The 12,655-nt window shown below is 44.2% G+C and overlaps 1 protein-coding gene and 1 long non-coding RNA gene across 2 annotated transcripts in view; one reads left to right on the top strand and one right to left on the bottom strand.

Moving 5' to 3' along the window:
* LOC139278806 (uncharacterized) overlaps positions 1-12,655 on the bottom strand; it is a 64,397-nt gene that overhangs the window by 23,530 nt on the left and 28,212 nt on the right. The window lies entirely within an intron of this gene.
* The window catches only part of enpp6 (ectonucleotide pyrophosphatase/phosphodiesterase 6), a 100,306-nt gene that overhangs the window by 68,833 nt on the left and 18,818 nt on the right, over positions 1-12,655 (top strand). The window contains exon 4 of the mRNA XM_070897875.1: positions 4,615-4,756. Within this exon, the coding sequence (XP_070753976.1) occupies positions 4,615-4,756 (142 nt within the window). The remainder of the gene's footprint in view (positions 1-4,614; positions 4,757-12,655) is intronic.

Raw genomic sequence — 12,655 nt, 5'->3', positions numbered from 1 at the left:
CGCCTCTCGATGCCGCTGGGCCTTTTGTAGGCCTCACCAACGCCACGAACTCCCGCCTCTGACTATTATAGCAACCATCTCCGACATTCCCTCCTTAATCTCTGACATCCCCTCCCTCATCTAGCCCGACACTGCACCAGCTGCCTCTGAAATTCCCTCCCTAATCTCCGACATCCCCTACCTCATCTGTCCCGACAGTGCTCCTGTTCCTCCAGACGGTGTTGCTAATTCTACTGACAGTCCTGCTAATTCTACCCTCACCCCACCCATGATAGAAACATAGCAACATAGAAAATAGGTGCAGGAGTAGGCCATTCGGCCCTTCGAGCCTGCACCACCATTCAACATGATCAGGCTGAGTACCCCATTCCTGCTTTCTCTCCATACCCCTGGATCTCTTTAGCTGTAAGGGCCACATCTAACTCCCTTTTGAATATATCTAACGAACTGGCCTCAACTACTTTCTGTGGTAGAGAATTCCACAGGTTCACAATTCTCTGAGTGAAGCCGTTTCTCCTCATCTCGGTCCTAAATGCTTACCACTTATCCTGAGACTGACCCCTGGTTCTGGACTTCCCCAACATTGGGAACATTCTTCCTGCATCTAACCTGTCCAATTTTATATGTTTCTATGAGATCCCCTCTCATTCTTCTAAATTCCAGTGAATATAAGCCTAGTCGATCCAGTCTTTCTTCATGTGTCAGTCCTGCCATCCCGGGAATCAGTCTGGTGAACCTTCGCTGCACTCCCTCAATAGCAAGAATGTCCTTCCTCAGATGAGGAGACCAAAACTGTACACAATATTCAACATGTGGTCTCACCAAGGCCCTGTACAACTGTAGTAAGACCTCCTGGCTCCTATACTCAAATCTTCTCGCTATCAAGGTCAACATGCCATTTGCCTTCTTCACCGCCTGCTGTACCTGCATGCCAACTTTCAATGACTGATATACCATGGCACCCAGGTCTCGTTGCATCTCCCCTTTTCCTAATCTGTCACCATTCAGATAATATTCTGCCTTCCTGTTTTTGCCATCAAAGTGGATAACTTCACATTTATCTGCATTATACTGCATCTGCCATGCATTTGCCCACTCACCTAACCTGTCCAAGTCACCCTGCAGTCTCTTAGCATCTTCGTCACAGCTCACACTGCCACCCAGCTTAGTGTCATCTGCAAACCTGGAGATATTACATTCAATTCCTTCGTCTAAATCATTAATATATATTGTAAAGAGCTGGGGTCCCAGCACTGAACCTTGCGGTACCCCACTAGTCACTGCCTGCCATTCTGAAAAGGACCCGTTTATTCCTACTCTTTGCTTCCTGTCTGCCAACCAGTTCTCTAGCCACGTCAATACATTACCCCTATGTCCACAAGCGATCTCGTTAGCTAAATGCCCTCTCCACACATTCCCATGAGCCATCCCACGACCCCTGCATCCTACATTTCAGGTTGAGCTCTCCTTCCCACCCTCCTCGGCCATCTCCCAGGTGTACACCATGAAATGTCGCATCGGTTGTATCACTCAGCAAAGGGCTTGGTGCCCTCAGGGAGTTCACCGGCTCCAATTCCAATGTAAACATCTCAGTACTGGGATCTTCCTGCTGCCCTTCATTCTCCAACTCATCTTCGTCCTGATGTTGATGAAGAGTATCTGGACTGACGGCTTCCTGATCATGCTTTGCTTCTACTTCTGCTTCAGCTTTTGTCTCTTCCTGATACCCAATATCTGCAAAACATAACAGAGCAGATGTTTGGTTAGCAGCAGCTGAGGGGGCAGGGGGGGCAGGGCGACATGAGTATGCGGGTCACACAGCGCAGGCTCTTTTCAACGACCACGATGTCAACCCAGACTCTGCAATTTGCAGGGCTTACCCTCGCTCGGTAAACTGGGCCCAGCGTTCACATTGGTGGTTGATTTTCTCTTGCGAGATTTAATCACATCAGCGATCCTCCGTTCCACGGCTGTTAGTTGCAGTCTACTTGGCGCACCTCCTCCAGTTTTTGACCTTTCTCGGTTGATCTGTGACACCTTCCTCTGCAAAGATGAAAATTTAACTTTTTAACAGAGGGTCCTACTGATGTGGTGGCCACACACACAAAACACACACACACACACACACACACACATATATTAGTTACATTTACAAATGTAATAAATAAAAATATTACTTACAGTAACTGCTTGGCCAAGGTCCTGCCACTTATTTTTGATCTGCAAGCTGCTTCTCAGGGTCATGGCCACTGCATTGAACTCTTCTGCAACTTGGTCCCAAAGTTTTGCTAGTAGAGAAGCTTTCAGTTTCTTTTGTCCCATTCTCCCTTTGTTCTCTAGCACATCCCATCTCCTCTCAACTATGTCTACCAGGGGCTCAATTTATTCTGCTAGATATCTCTTGGCCCTTCCCCCTTCTCCTTCCCCTTCCCCTCTCCTTGACCTTGTCTTTCTCCTTCTCCTTCTCCTTCCCTTGGATCCATCTTTTGCAGCTAAAATTTAAATGTCCAGATCCAGCTCTGATCCCATTGTGTACTCACAAGCTGCTGATCCAGACCAATACGTTTACTATGGATGCGCAAACACACCCGTCACGTGGAAAAAGTGATTTTTTCCCCCCCCGGTGCATGCTCACTGACTTTTCGGCACACACTTGAAACTCCACCCCCAGACTTAACTTCGGATACCGCTGCGCCAAAATGAAATTTAAATTTGGCGAAAATTGTACTTTTTTTCGGCGCAATCGGGCACAGAAAAATCGGCCATTCATCCTCCTGGGTGGCAAAAATCGGCAAAGAGGAAAATTGAGCCCAAAGATTGTCTTATATCACTGGTCCCCATTTGGATTGCTAAAGTCTTTTTTCTGAGAGAAGTCCTTGATGCTTTTCATGTCAAACTGATCAGACTGTTCCCTCATTTACTCCAGTGGAATCCATGCCTTTGTAGTTAACTAGTGTATGATTTTCAAAAATGACCTTCCAGTTAAGATTGATGGATTTCTCAATAGTAATGCGTAAAAGTTAAGTATTGGTTTTGTTGTTTTGAAAGAGATTCTTTTGCGCATTCCTCTGCCAACCATCCCTGGAAAACATAAGACTCCAAAACCCAACAATTCTGCCTGAGGTGTCAACTATTTTTGTATGTTTCTTTTCTCAGCTGGTAATTGTTAGCTCACAGCAAGTAGTAGCCGTTTGCACGGCATTTCTGCTGATTTTCTAAATTCTTTAACTTTATGGAAATCATTGTTGTCTCTTTTGGTCAAGAAAATCACAAGAAGACTAGTCTATGTGAAGTATACCACAGGGAATGTGCAAATGCTGCTCAGCTCATTGCAGAAACCACAACTGGTCTACATAGAAAGAAAAATATTTAAAAAAAAAGATTATTTGTGAGCCTCTTGATTGCACAGAGGAACAGAACACTGTCAATGGGTATATTGTCCCTGAATTTCCTCGGGAAGGGGGTGGTTAGCTAAATTCCCGCCATCGGTCTTCATGCGTCGAGATTTTGTTGTAATGTTACTCTGCACAGTCTCTGAACTATGACAGTTAACAACTCTTAACTATCGGTACATTTGTTTTCCAAAACTTAGCCCAGCATTGACTCAGTTGGGATAGTTCTTTTACAGCAACTTAGCAAAATTAAATTTCACCAGAAGTGGAGGTAAAATTTTCATAGATTGGTTTCTGGAAGAACTTATGGACACCTCTTGCATCCACACTTCCATGTGGACCCCACAGAAGGAGGTAGGACTGGTAGAATGACATCATCCATTGAAGATCTCGCTGGTAACGCCTCCCGCCCTCCTTCCCCCTCCCCCAGTGGTATGAAGCAGGTCTGCTTGTGTATAAGAACCTGATCCTAGCAGAAGTGGGGCCCAAATGCTGGTTTCCCTGTCGAGTGATTGATTGGCTTTGGGAATTTGGAATTTGGAGGCCTTAGTAAAATGTTACTTTTCATCTTTGTCCATTCTATCTGTCCCACTTAGACTATAGTAAGGTGCCCCAATCATATTCCTCCTCCCCACCCACTGAGGTGGGCACCCCAGTACCATTGTAAATGGCACAGCGGGATTTGAAATGGACTCAGGGCGTGTCCATGACGCAGGTAAAAGTCCTGATCTGCCCCCTGGAGGCTGTCACAGGAACTTCAGTGCTCATGTATCAGGATATGAATAATTAAGGAATTTAATCATTCCAAATCAGGTAACAATGTATTGAAAGTTATCACAATAACCCAAGTTCAATGAATGATGCAGAATTTATAAAAGGTTTTCTCTTGAACTTATCCCTGTATAGATTTCCATCGTTCATATGTAATTTTAGTATTTCACTCTTTTGGTGTTACAATTCCAAAGGGGTTATGGTTACATCAGCTCCGTGCCTTTTTTGTGCATTGTCAAATTCCCACACAGATTGTTCACAGCTGCAATTGTTTTTAAAGCTTGTAAGTGGGATCTGGCCCCTTTTGACATTCATCAAGCTTTTTCAAAATCAAATTGTTTCAAATATTTCAACTTTGCCAAAAATTATACAAATTTATGATTGGGAACTTGAATTGTACCTATTAAAGAAGGGGCTGCCATTATTTAACAATGTCTTGTTTTCTGATTAGGCAGGGGAAAGCAGACATGGCCGCAGTCTACTATGAGCGCAATGATGTTGAAGGCCATCACTTTGGTCCTTGGTCAAATCAGCGGAAGGAAGCCACTAAAATATTGGATGAGACGTTAAAACAAATGAACATGAAAATTAAGGTCAGAAAAGTACCAGCTGTCGGTATATATACTCCGTCAACAAAATTGTACTTCTCAGGAGATGCTTTTTTTTCAAACAGCACATTTTTGGACACCTTGAGAGTAATGTTCATTTTGTACAATAGTGTAAAATGAGTGATGGCGTGTCGCCAGCCCATTTTACATCTCGTCCCATTTTTATTTCCATTGTAGTCAATGTTTCATTCAAGCCACCCATTTTACGCTATCGCAGAAAATTTGAATTTCCCTCCCTTATGCTCATTCTTTTACTTAACAGCGTTTATAATTGGGGTGCTGCAGAACCAGTGCTTGGGCCTCAGCTATTTACAACTTATATTAATGACTTGGATGAAGGAATAATATATTCAGATTTACTGACGATACAAAGCTATGTAAGCTATGAGGATGACACAAAGAGCCTGCAAAAGGATATAGACAGGTTAAGTGAGTGGGCAATAAGGTGGCAGATAGAGTCTAATGTGGGGAAATGTGAGGTTATTCACTTTGAATAGAAAAAACAAATAATTTTTAAATGGTGAGAAATTATTAAATCTTAATGTTCGGAAAGATTTAGGTGTCCTCCTACAGGAAGCACAGTGAGTTAGCATGCAGGTACAGCAAGCAATTAGGAAGGCAAATGGCATGTTGGCCTTTATTGTTAGAGGGTTGGAGTACAAGAGTAAGGAAGACTTGCTGCAATTGTACAGGGCTTTGGTGTGACGCATCTGGAGTACTGTGCACAGTTTTGATCTCCATATCTGAGGAAGGATATACTTACCTTAGGCGTTACATCAAAGGTTCACTAGATTGGGATCAGAGGGTTGTCCTATGAGGAGAGATTGAGTGGATTGGGCCTATACTCTCTGGAGTTTAGTAGAATGAGAGGTGATTTCATTGAAACATATCAGATTCTGAGGGGGATTGAGAGGGTAGATGCTGAGATGTTGTTTCCCCTAACTGGAGAGTCTAGAACAAGGGGGCATAGTCTCAGAATAAGGGGTCGGCCATTTAGAACAGAGATGAGGAGGAATTTCTTCACTCATAGAGTTGTGAATCTTTGGAATTCTCTACCCCAAAGGGCTGTGGATGTTGAATTGTTGATTATATTCAAGGCTGAGATCGATAGATTTTTGGATTCTAAGGAATCAAGCGATTATGGAGATTGAGCGGGAAAGTGGAGTTGAGGTCGAACATCGGCCATGATCTTATTGAATGGCAGAGCAGGCTCGAGGGACCTTCTCCTGCTCATAATTCTTAAGTTCTTATGTTAATTCCTCAAAGGTCAACCTATTGTACATTCATAACTAATTATACATTTGTGATTATTTAGAAATGGAATTACTGTAAAATTGATTATTGGGAACAAGAAAAATACCCAATAGATAACTTGGGAATGAAATGATGATGTAAACCTTTATAATGCTGCTGTTATACTGCTGGTATTGTTTTGAGAATACCTATTTAAAGTGATGTGGTGCCAGCAGGCCCCTGATACTGTCAGTGCCATATCATCCTTTGGTCAAGCATGAGTCCAAATGCTAATTACATTTTCAGTGCCAGTAATGAGCTGAAGCGGATCTGTTTACAGTTTGCTTTGCATCATTTGCACTTGTACTGCTGCCAGCACAGAGCTGAAGCAGTGCGATACTGGCCCCCAATCTGGTCTCACACTGCTTTGCTAAATACAATGTGTCAGTTTGACGATATAATTCCTTAGTACTCGATGTAAAACTGGCATGCTGTGTATGTGTTTTGGATGCTGTTGCAATTGGTAGAGTCATTTGTGAATTGTTGTACTTTGTTAGATTGCAGGAGTTCAGTCACCTGATTAACATTAATTTGAACAGTGAGTTTTAGAGAATAGGCAGCAATGGTAAACCTCCATCTCATTATTGTGAACCTACACAGATCTGTCCCTGATCCATATCAGCCTCTCATCAGGGAATAAAACTTATTTTCGGACTGTCGGTAATATTAACCCTATTTACTGCCATGCAGAAAATGGCAGCCCAGATAATAAGACTACTTTAGGTGCTATTCCATTTGCAATCTTGGCATCCTTTTTGACTTGAGCTGAGCTTTAAACCCCAAATCCTAATCGTTACCAGGACCGCTTACTTCCACCTCCACACAATTGTCCTCTTTTTCACCTCTATCTTAAATGTTCCACTAAAACGGCTTGTAAGTAGTTTTGCCCCTGGTGGTTTTGAATCACCCCTCTTACAACAGTTCTAGACACCGGAATTATAGTTATGAACAGTAATATACAGTCATAGACAGATCTTTTCGGTCTCCACCATCACAATGCTTTTATTCAAGTTAAAACACACCTGCACCAAGCAAAAACACACCCTGGTAGTGTAATACAAACAAACACAGTACAACACAGTCTGGCCTGTCTAAACAGGCCTCTAACGCGAAGTACCCACGTCTAAACCACTCCTGCTCGGATTCAAAATTGCACCACTGGATCTGTTCAACAGAATGTGCATACGCTTATGATCCTTGCAAAAACTTCCCCACTAAAACCCCTAAGGCTTGGTTAGGACACACGACACCCTTTCACACTATGGGGTGGTCTTAAAGATGCGTGGGCTGGGATAAATGCTCACTAATTACCCCTCTGGCTCACTCGCTGCTTCTCCAGATGAGGTGCATCTTCTGGGTCTGTACCAATCTGTGGTATTCAAGTCAAGTCTCAAGGTCAGCTTCCCAGTCGAAATAGCGAGGCTCTCTTTGCTCGTAGATGGTGGTTTCTTCGCTCCGTCCCAGACGGAGTGCCCAGTCCTTGTGCTTTGCAAGCAGGCATAGAAGAGGGGAGAGAGAGAGAGAGATGGCAGCCAACACTGCCTCTTTTTTACTTGCAAAAATGCGTCTTCCGCGCCAAAAGTCCAACTGTCCCTTCGCCTGAGGCTGTGCAACTGAAAAACAAACTCAAGTCTGTGCCTGTTCCTTTGTCAACTGGGCTGTACCTCGATGTGTGGTTCCGATGGGTCTGTGCTCAAAATAGCTTTCCTTTGTCTTTCGAGGGCCTGAAACACCGGCCACTTTACTTAATGTCTCACTGATGGGTTCCCATTCCATGACAAAAGGCGTCCATCAACCATGATGTTCCTGCTTTCAGCCATTCTCATTCCCGCCCAGTAGATGTGTATTCCTGTGGGACATGCTTGGACCTGTCCCACCTCAACCGTCTGCTTTTCTGCAGTAACAGAAAATATGTCCAAGCAAAGTCCAAAAGGTCCAAAAAGTGTTTTTGCCGAATTCTTACAGGTTACACGTTCCTTCGTCATCGCCAAACTCAACCACTCTAAGGCTCTCCTTACTGACCTCACATCCTCCCCTCTCTATAAACTCCAACTTGGTGAAAATTCTGCTGTACATATTTTGTCCTCCACTAAGTACACACCTTTCCTGACATATACTGGCACCCTCAGTTCAGAATCCTTCTTTTTGTCCATAAATCTCTCTGCGACCTTGCCCCAATTATCTCCGCCGTCTCCTTCAGCTCTCTATCTTCTCTCAAACACAACTTTCCTCCGGCTCTGCCCTATTCTACATCCCTTCACGCTCTTTGCCCCAAACCCGGTGGCAGAGCTGTCTCATCCCTATTCTTGGGAATTTCCTCCCTAAATTCCACCTTTCTCTTCACCTTAAAAACCTTCTCAAAAACGCATCTCTTTGACCTAACTTTCAATCATCCTTCCTCATCTCTTCTTTCCTGGCTCAGCATCTGCTTTTATTTCACATATTTGTGAAGCACCTTGGTTTTACATAGAAACATAGAAACATAGAAACATAGAAAAATAGGTGCAGGAGTCGGCCATTCGGCTCTTCGAGCCTGCACCGCCATTCAATAAGATCATGGCTGATCATTCCTTCAGTACCCCTTTCCTGCTTTCTCTCCATACCCCTTGATCCCCTTAATCGTCAGAGCCATATCTAACTCCCTCTTGAATATATCCAATGAACTGGCATCAACAACTCTCTGCGGCAGGGAACTCCACAGGTTAACAACTCTCTGAGTGAAGAAGTTTCTCCTCATCTCAGTCCTAAATGGCCTACCCCTTATCCTAAGACTATGTCCCCTGGTTCTGGACTTCTCCAACATCGGGAACATTCTTCCCGCATCTAACCTGTCCAGTCCCGTCAGAATCTTATATGTTTCTATGAGATCCCCTCTCATCCTTCTAAACTCCAGTAAATACAGGCCCAGTCGATCCAGTCTCTCCTCATATGTAAGTCCTGCCATCCCGGGAATCAGTCTGGTGAACCTTCGCTGCACTCCCTCAATAGCAAGATCGTCTTTCCTCAGATTAGGAGACCAAAACTGAACACAATATTCCAGGTGAGGCCTCACTAAGGCCCTGTACAACTGCAGTAAGACCTCCCTGCTTCTACATTCAAATCCTCTCGCTATGAAGGCCAACATACCATTTGCCTTCTTTACCGCCTGCTGTACCTGCGTGCCCACTTTCAGTGACTGATGAACATGACACCCAGGTCTCGTTGCACCTCCCCTTTTCCTAGTCTGCCGCCATTCAGATAATATTCTGCCTTCGTGTTTTTGCCCCCAAAATGGATAACCTCACATTTATCCATATTATACTGCATCTGCCATACATTTGCCCACTCACCTAACCTGTCCAAGTCACCCTGCAGCCTCTTAGCGTCCTCCTTACAGCTCACACCGCCACCTAGTTTAGCGTCATCTGCAAACTTGGAGATATTACACTCTATTCCTTCATCCAAATCATTAATGTATATTGTAAAGAGCTGGGGTCCCAGCACTGAGCCCTCCGGCACTCCACTAGTCACTGCCTGCCATTCTGAAAAGGACCCATTTATTCCGACTCTCTGCTTCCTGTCTGCCAACCAGTTCCCTATCCACGTCAGTATATTACCCTCAATACTATGTGCTTTGATTTTGCACACCAATCTCTTGTGCGGGACCTTGTCAAAAGCCTTCTGAAAGTCCAAATACACCACATCCACTGGTTCTCCCTTGTCCACACTGCTAGTTACATCCTCAAAAAATTCCAGAAGATTCGTCAAGCATGATTTCTCTTTCATAAATCCATGCTGGCTTGATCCGATCCTGTCACTGCTTTCCAAATGCGTTGCTATTTCATCCTTTATGATCGATTCCAACATTTTCCCCACTACTGATGTCAAGCTAACTGGTCTATAATTACCCGTTTTCTCTCTCCCTCCTTTTTTAAAAAGCGGTGTTACATTAGCTACCCTCTAGTCCATGGGAACTGATCCAGAGTCGATAGACTGTTGGAAAATGATCACCAATGCATCCACTATTTCTAGGGCCACTTCCTTGAGCACTCTGGGATGCAGACTATCAGGCCCCGGGGATTTATCGGCCTTCAATCCCATCAATTTCCCTAACACAATTTCCCGCCTAATAAGGATCTTCTTCAGTTCCTCCTTCTCACTAGACCCTCGGTCTCCTACTACTTTCGGAAGGTTATTTGTATCTTCCTTCGTGAAGACAGAACCGAAGTATTGGTTCAATTGGTCTGCCATTTCTTTGTTCCCCATTATAATTTCACCTGAATCCGACTGCAAGGGACCTACGTTTGTCTTTACTAATCTTTTTCTCTTCACATATTTATAGAAGCTTTTGCAGTCAGTTTTTATATTCCCTGCAAGATTCCTCTCGTACTCTATTTCCTCCCTCTTAATTAAACCCTTAGTCCTCCTCTGTTGAATTCTAAATTTCTCCCAGTCCTCAGGTTTATTGCTTTTTCTAGCCAATTTATATGCCTCTTCCTTGGCTTTAACACTATCCTTAATTTCCTTTGTTAGCCATGGTTGAGCCACCTTCCCAGTTTTATTTTTACTTCAGACAGGGATGTTCATTTGCTGAAGTTCATCCATGTGATCTTTAAATGTTTGTCATTGCTTATCCACCGTCAACCCTTTTAGTATCGTTTGCCAGTCTATTCTAGCCAATTCATGCCTCATACCGTCGAAGTTACCTTTCCTTAAGTTCAGGACCCTAGTTTCCGAATTAACTTTGTCACTCTCCATCTTAATAAGGAATTCTACCATATTATGGTCACTTTTCCCCAAGGGGCCTCACACAACAAGATTGCTAATTAGTCCCTTCTCATTACACAATACCCAGTCTAGGATGGCCAGCTCCCTGGTTGGTTCCTCGACATATTGGTCTAGAAAACAATCCATAGTGCACTCCAGGAAATCCTCCTCCACCGCATTGCTACCAGTTAGGTTAGCCCAATCAATGTGTAGATTAAAGTTGCCCATGATTACTGCTGTACCTTTATTGCACACATCCTTTATTTCTTGTTTGATGCTGTCCCCAACCTCACTACTACTATTTGGTGGTCTATACACAACACCCACTAGCGTTTTCTGCCCTTTGGAATTCCGCAGCTCCACCAATACCGATTCCACATCCTCCAGGCTAATGACCTTCCTTACAATTGCATTGATTTCATCTTTAACCAGCAACGCCACCCCGCCTCCTTTTCCTTTCTGTCTATCCTTCCTAAATGCTGAATACCCTTGGATGTTGAGTTCTCAGCCTTGGTCCCCCTGGAGCCATGTCTCCGTGATGCCAATCACATCGTATCCGTTAACTGCTATCTGTGCAGTTAATTCATCCACCTTATTCCGAATACTCCTCGCATTGAGGCACAGAGCCTTCAGGCTTGTCTTTTTAACACACTTTGCCCCTTTAGAATTTTGCTGTAGTGTAGCCCTTTTTGTTTTTTGCCTTGGGTTTCTATGCCCTCCACTTTTACTATTCTCCTTTCTATATTTTGCTTCTGCCTCCTTTTTATTTCCCTCTGTCTCCCTGCATAGGTTCCCATCCCCCTGCCATATTAGTTTAACTCCTCCCCAACAGCACTAGCAAACACTCCCCCTGGAATATTGGTTTCAGTCCTGCCCAGATGCAGACCGTCCGGTTTGTACTGGTCCCACCTCCCCCAGAACCGGTTCCAATGTCCCAGGAATTTGAATCCCTCCCTTCTGCACCACTCCTCAAGCCACGTATTCATCTGAGCTATCCTGCGATTCCTACTCTGACTAGCACGTGGCACTGGTAGCAATCCTGAGATTACTACTTTTGAGTCCTACTTTTCAATTTAGCTCCTAGCTCCCTAAATTCGCCTCGTAGGACCTCATCCCATTTTTTTACCTATTCATTGGTACCTATATGCACCACGACAACTGGCTATTCACCCTCTCTTTTCAGAATGTCCTGCACCCGCTCCGAGGCATCCTTAACCCTTGCACCAGGGAGGCAACATACCATCCTGGAGTCTCGATTGCGGCTGCAGAAATGCCTATCTTATTCCCCTTACAATTGAATCCCCTATCACTATCGCTCTCCCACTCTTTTTCCTGCCCTCCTGTGCAGCAGAGCCACCCATGGTGCCATGAACTTGGCTGCTGCTGCCCTCCCCTGATGAGTCATCCCCCTCAACAGTACCCAAAGCGGTGTATCTGTTTTGCAGGGGGATGACCGCAGGGGACCCCTGCACTAACTTCCTTGCACTGCTCTTCCTGTTGGTCTTCCATTCCCTATCTGGCTGTGTACCCTTTACCTGCGGTAAGACCAACTCACTAAACGTGCTATTCACGTCATTCTCAGCATTGTGCATGCTCCAGAGTGAATCTACTCGCAGCTCCAGTTCCGCAACACGGTTTTAACAATGTCAGTTCACATATTCCAATGTAGGTTCAACATGGTGCTAATGTTTTTCTTGTGAACTAATAACGTCGATTGAGCCAATTAACAGATCCGGTTAACTTAAATCATGCTGCTTGTTTTGATGAGAGAAATGGTTTGCTATTGGTGGCAGTTGGACCAGACCATAACAAATGCTGACAGATTAAAACCGCTTGTTTTTTTAC

This window comes from Pristiophorus japonicus, chromosome 1 (assembly GCF_044704955.1).
Source record: "Pristiophorus japonicus isolate sPriJap1 chromosome 1, sPriJap1.hap1, whole genome shotgun sequence".
Lineage (NCBI taxonomy): Eukaryota > Metazoa > Chordata > Chondrichthyes > Pristiophoridae > Pristiophorus > Pristiophorus japonicus.
Note: the sequence above shows the minus strand (reverse complement) of the source record. Positions and strands in the feature narration are given on the sequence as shown.